Source organism: Gigantopelta aegis, chromosome 12 (genome assembly GCF_016097555.1).
Source record: "Gigantopelta aegis isolate Gae_Host chromosome 12, Gae_host_genome, whole genome shotgun sequence".
NCBI lineage: Eukaryota > Metazoa > Mollusca > Gastropoda > Neomphalida > Peltospiridae > Gigantopelta > Gigantopelta aegis.
Window position 1 is genome coordinate 19,576,786 of NC_054710.1, and position 6,380 is coordinate 19,583,165.

At 45.2% G+C, this 6,380-nt stretch overlaps 1 protein-coding gene across 5 annotated transcripts in view; it reads left to right on the forward strand.

Moving 5' to 3' along the window:
* The window catches only part of LOC121386512, a 39,141-nt gene extending 38,922 nt beyond the window's left edge, over nucleotides 1–219 (forward strand). For all 5 annotated transcript variants that reach the window (XM_041517437.1, XM_041517441.1, XM_041517440.1 and 2 more), the window contains one exon: nucleotides 13–219. In XM_041517437.1, the coding sequence (XP_041373371.1) occupies nucleotides 13–71 (59 nt within the window). In that variant the 3' untranslated portion in view covers nucleotides 72–219. The remainder of the gene's footprint in view (nucleotides 1–12) is intronic.
* The last annotated feature ends 6,161 nt before the right edge of the window (nucleotides 220–6,380 follow it).

Genomic DNA, 6,380 nt, shown 5'->3' on the forward strand with positions numbered 1-6,380 from the left:
GTCTTATTTCAGTGGGATCCGTTCAAAATCCAGCTGTGGGACCTCTTCCACCAAGATCAAATCAAGCATAGTGGAGTGGACGGAGAGCAGTTTCATCTCTCTTCATCAACAAAACTGAAAACGTATCTACTCTATGGACGGACATTCTTATTTTGCGTGTAGGGTGGAAGCTGACGTATGTGACCATGATTAGCAGAACTGAAAAAATATGGCAAACTATGTTGTTGTTTTTTGTTGTTGGTTGTTTTTTCTTTTTCTTTTTTCTTTTTGTTCCTTTTGTTTTGTTTTGTATTTCTTGAGAGCCAGTCGACATAAGAGTACGATGTCGTCATATTTCAGCTCAATGACCGACACAACGACTGGACTGGTGAACACGTAATAATGAAGAGGAGTCGTCTCCTTCTTTAAAAGCATCAGTATGAAAAAGAAGAAGACATATGTGACCACGATTGCCAAAAGGGTGCAACAATAATTGCACAATACTGATACCCTGCGACATTCACAACATGCAGTTGTACAGTCAGTTTTACACAGACAATGAACATATCCATGGCCCCATGTTTATGATAACATGGTTGAGGCCCGTCTAATGGAAACAGTCTCATCCGGCATCATGTATCTGGTTAATTGCTTACTCTTAACTTTCTCAAACTGATTCCTGACCAAGGCTCCGAATCGTAGCTAAGGTTAAATGTAGTGATTTAAGTTGAGTTTTACAACTGGCACTGTAAACTTTACAGCTGTTCCACAAAGCAACCTTACAGTAGTCGTAAGTGTCCCTTTAATGTCGGGACGGGACGTAGCCCAGTGGTAAAGCGCTCGCTTGATGTGCAGTCAGTTTAAGATCGATCCCGTCAGTGGCCCCATTGGGCTATTTCGCGTTCCATCCAGTGCTCCATAACTTGTGTAACAAAGGCCGTGGTATGTACTATCCTGTCTGTGGGATGGTGCATATAAAAGATCCTTTGCTGCTAATCGAAAAGAGTAGACCATGAAGTGGCGACAGCTGGTTCCCTCTCTCTATATCTCTATGGTCCTTAACCATTTAAATCTTTCGACCACCAAGGGGCCAATCTGCTTTACCGAAATTCCGTTTATGTTTTGGTTTATCTTTTTCTTCCCAAATGCAATTTTTATTATATACTGTTTTGACCGGGAGGTGATCGCTACCAAATCCGTTGATCACCTCCCATTCGCACTTCGCAGCTGCCATCCTCGAACTCATGGTAACATCCAAATACGTCCACGTATAGTGAACATCTGAGAAAAAGGTAGGGGTGGCGTCATTAAGACAGACCAAATCATTATTATCCCTTAAATTTTCAAGAATTTGGCCTGATGGACTGGTAACATTTGAACCCCAAATAGTGTTTTGACTGTTAAAATCACCAGTAATTAGCACATCCGAATCAGTGTTACTAAAAAAATTTGAATAATCATTTAATGTTAATTTAGTATTTAAGGCACCCGGATGCATATAAAAATTAAAAATATTAAAGTTATAATTGAGACCATGTATGGATACACCCAGTGACTCGATATTAGGGTGGGTCGCAACATGCGGTAGACGAGAATGAGAGATGCCCTCCTTAACATAGGTAGCGATGCCTCCTCTAGAAGTGATACCACTATTAAAAAAGATACCATTATACCCTGGAATTTTATATTCAGTAAATAAATTTGATTGTTTTTGTTTATTAGATAAATTTGAAATCCAGGTCTCTTGAATGGTAATCACATAAAAATTATTATTGTTTCAACCAAATATTTCTTTAGTTCGGGCCCATGAGTGCGCAAACCTTTTGCGTTCCATTGTACCACAGTAAGACCTCTAATTAAATTAATATTATTTAATGTAATATTATTATTGTGCAGTCGGTCTAAGATTGATTTTCGGCGTGACCCATTGGACTATTGCTCGTTGGTGTAACAAATTCTGTGGTATATATTAACCTGTCTGTGGGACGATGCATATAATAGATCCCGTGTTGCTAATCGAACAGTAGCCCATAACATAGTGGCATTGAGTTTCCTCTTTGTGGTCTTTATCCATTTGTCCGACACAGTATAATCGTAATTAACATGACTTGGCAATGTAAAATGGCATATGTCACTATTCCTATTTTATCCTTTTTAATTGACTTTTTCGTAGACAATACCATTGAAAACGTGCTGAATGGCATCATTGTAATATACTGTTTATTACAATATATTGGACGGTGCATAGCTACATGTATAGCTTCCAATGTATGAAACAAAAATCTCTGTGTGAAAGTTCGAAGGGCACCATCAAATACTCACAGCTCTGATTAGTAGTAATATATGTCAATAGTCATTTATACAAATACTATTATCCATTCCAAATAAATAAATAAACACTTATTAACTATACTCTTGTTATCCAGTATATACTACATAATAAACTGTATCCCATATTCTATATCTTCCTCTTTATCATATGATAAATATACTATGTTTAGTTTCAGAATATTGGGTAGCTTATTTTACACTGTGTACCATATATATTACTTAGGAAGTTGCCCCAGAACCACCCTGTGTTTCTTATTTATGGGTTGGATGTGCACTACTGAACAATTGTTTATCATATAATAAACATTCTATGTTTAGTTTCAGAATTATGGGTCTAATCTGAATATTGAGATGATCTCCGAATTTCGACTATTAATGGTGTCACGTTCAGATAGAGTCTCGAAGTACCCTAGACACTTCACATTTCCATAGAACATGCACTAGCTGATGGATCTGTAGAATTTCATAAACTTTCTATGTTTAGTTTCAGAATTGTGTGACTGTAAACGAGTGTACATGCTCGTGTTCTTGCTTTCATTTAAAAACTTCAGTGTATGTTGTTTAAAATTGATTAGTTAAACGATTCTAACCTGATTTGCGGGCCTGGCCTCCAAAGCTACAAGCTGGGAGGTCCAGGCATATTTTTTCTACGTTTTGTGCATAATTTGCCAATAATTTTCATAGCTGCACGAGGCAACGACCCTTCGAAACACCAGTGTTTTAAGAATATTTCTAATGTGGCAAAATATCCTGTTTCTACCCTTGAATACACTAAATGTTTAAAAAGTGCCATTTCATTACATAATGACTGTTTTATTGTGTAATGTGTTATGTTCCGCCCTATCAAGTGAAAAAAAGGCTGGGGAGAGATAAGGATCTGGGTTTATAAGTATTTTATGGTGTAATTCGCTACGTTCTGCCCTTTTAAACATGAGAAGGCTGAGGAGAGACAAGGTGCAGGGACAATTACGGTTTTATCAGGGAACTGGATTAAAGAGAGTTTTATTGTGTTATATTAACACTTAAAACGTAAGAAGGTTGGGGAGAGACATGTATCATGTATAATGGTATGGGGTTGGGGTGTGTGACAGATGTCAGTGCCGGTTCAATAGCGAAAACAGGATACGGGGTTGTGACATGGACAGCAGGCAGGGCCAGTTCCAGTCCTTTAACTGGGTATGGGGTTGGGGTGTATGATAGCTGCCAGGCCCAGTTCAAGAGGGAAAAGTGGGTAAGGGGTTCGGGGGTGGACAGCAGGCAGGGCCAGTTAAAGCGTGCCAACTAGGTACGGGGTTGTGCTGTGGAAAGGAGGCAGGGCCAGTTCCAATCCTCTTAAGTGGGCATTGGGTTGAGGGGTGTGACAGATGCCAGAGCCGGTTCAATAGCGAAAACAGATTACGAGGTTGTGGCATGGAAAGCAGGCAGGGCCAGTTGTAGTGCGTAAACTGTGAATGGTGATTGGGTGTGGACAGCAGGCAGGGCCAGTTCCACTCCATTAACTGAGTATGGGGTTGGGATGTATGATAGCTGCCAGGCCCGGTTCAAGAGTGAAAACTGCATATAGGGTTCGGGAGTGGACAGCAGGCAGGGCCAGATCCAGTCCTCTATCTGGGTATGGGGTTGGGGTGTGTGACATCTGACAGGGCCGGTTCAAGAGCGAAAACTGGGTACGGGTTGGGGCGTGGACAGCAGTCAGGGCAGTTCAAGCATGCCAACTGGGTACGTGGTTGTGGTGTCGATAGCAGGTAGGGCCAGTTCCAGTCCTGAAACTGGGTATAGTGTTGGGGTGTGTGACAGATGCCAGGATTGGTTCAATAGCGAAAACAGAATATGGGGTTGGGGCATGGACAGCAGACAGGGTCAGTTCTAGTGCGTAAACTGTGAATGGTGATTTTGTGTGGAGAGCAGTCCTTTAACTGGGTATGGGGTTGGAGTGTATAATAGCTGCCAGGTCCGGTTCAAGAGTGAAAACTGGGTACAGGGTTGGGGCGTGGACAACAGGCAGGGCCAGTTCAAGCATGCCATCTGGGTACGTGGTTGTGGTGTGGACAGCAGACAGGGCCAGTTCCAGTCATGTAATTGGGGAGTGTGACAGATGCCAGGGGCGGTTCAATAGTCAAAACAGAATACGCGATTGGGGCATAGACAGCAGGCAGGGCAACTTCAAGTGCACAAAATGTGTATGGTGATTGGGTGTGGACAGCAGTCCTTTAACCGGGTATGGGGTTTGGGTATATGATAGCTGCCAGGCCTGGTTCAAGAGTGAAAACTGGGTACGGTGTTGGGGCGTGGACAACAGGCAGGACCAGTTCTAGTGCGTAAAGTGTGAATGATGATTGGGTGTGGAAAGCAGGCAGGGCCAGTTCCAGTCCTTTAAAAGGGTATGGGGTTGGTGTGTATGATAGAAGCCAGCCCCGGTTCAAAAGTGAAAACTGGGTATGGGGTTGGGGTGTAGACAGCAGTCAGGGCCAATTCCAGTCCTTTAACTGGGTATGGGGTTGAGGTGTATAATAGCTGCCAGGGCCGGTTCAAGAGCGAAAACTGGGTATGGGGTTGGGACGTGGACAGCAGGCAGACCCAGTTCAAGCGTGCCTACTGTGTACAGGGTTGTGGTGCAGGGCCGGATCTAGTGCGTAAACTGTGAATGGTGATTGGGTGTGGACAGCAGGCAGGGCCAGTTCCAATCCTTTAACGTGGTATGGGGTTGGGGTGTATGATAGCTGCCAGGTCCGGTTCAAGAGTGAAAACTGAGTACGGGGTTCGGGCATGGACAGCATTTAGGACCAGTTCGAGTGCTCTCACTTAGTCTCAGGTTGGGGGTGTGGACAGCAGGTAGGGCCAGTTCCAGTCCTCTATCTGGGTATGGGGTTGGGGTGTGCGACAGCTGACAGGGCCGGTTCAAGAGCGAAAACTGGGTACGGGGTTGGGGCGTGGACAGCAGTCAGGGCCAGTTCAAGCATGCCATCTGGGTGTGTGGTTGTGGTGTAGACCGCAGGCAAGGCCAGTTCCAGTCATGTAATTGGGGAGTGTGACAGATGCCAGGGCCGGTTCAATAGTCAAAACAGAATACGCGGTTGGGGTATGGACAGTAGGCAGAGCCACTTCAAGTGCATAAAGTGTGTATGGGGATTGGGTGTGGACAGCAGTCCTTTAACCGGGTATGGGGTTGGGGTGTATGATTGCTGCCAGACCCGGTTCAAGAGTGAAAACTACGTACGGTGTTGGGGCGTGGACAACAGGCAGGGCCAGTTCTAGTGCGTAAACTGTGAATATTGATTGGGTGTGGACAGCAGGCAGAGCCAGTCCCAGTCCTTTAACTGGGTATGCGGTTGGGGTGTATGATAGCTGCCAGGCCCAGTTCAAGAGGGAAAACTGGGTAAGGGGTTCGTGAGTGGACAGCAGGCAGGGCCAGTTCTAGTGCGTAAACTGTGAATGGTGATTGGTTGTAGACAGAAGGCTGGGCCAGTTCCAGTCCTTTAACTGGGTATGGGACGGGGTGTATGATAGCTGCCAGGCCCGGTTTAAGAGTGAAAACTGGGTACGGGGTTCGGGCGTGGACAGCAGGCAGGACCAGTTCGAGTGCTCTCACTTAGTCTCAGGTTGCGGGTGTGGACAGCAGGTAGGGCTAGTTCCAGTCATCTATCTGGGTATGTGGTTGGGGTGAGTGACAGCTGATAGAGCCAGTTCAAGAGCGAAAACAGGGTAAAGGATTCAGCCGTGGACAGCAGGCAGGGACAGTTCAAGCGTGCTAAGTGGGTACGTGGTTGTGGTGTGGACGGCAGGCAGGGCCAGTTCCAGTCATGTAATTGGGTATGGGGTTGGGGTGTGTCACAGATGTCAGGGCTAGTTCAATAGCAAAAACAGGATACGGGGTTGTGACATGGACAGCAGTCAGGTCCAGTTCTAGTGCAAAAACTGTGAATGGTGATTTGGTGTGGACATCAGGCAGGGCCAGTACCAGTCCTTTAACTGAGTATGGCGTTGGGGTGTATGATAGCTGCCAGGCCCGGTTCAAGAGCGAAAACTGGGTACGGGGTTGGGACGTCGACAGCAGGCAGGGCCAGTTCAAG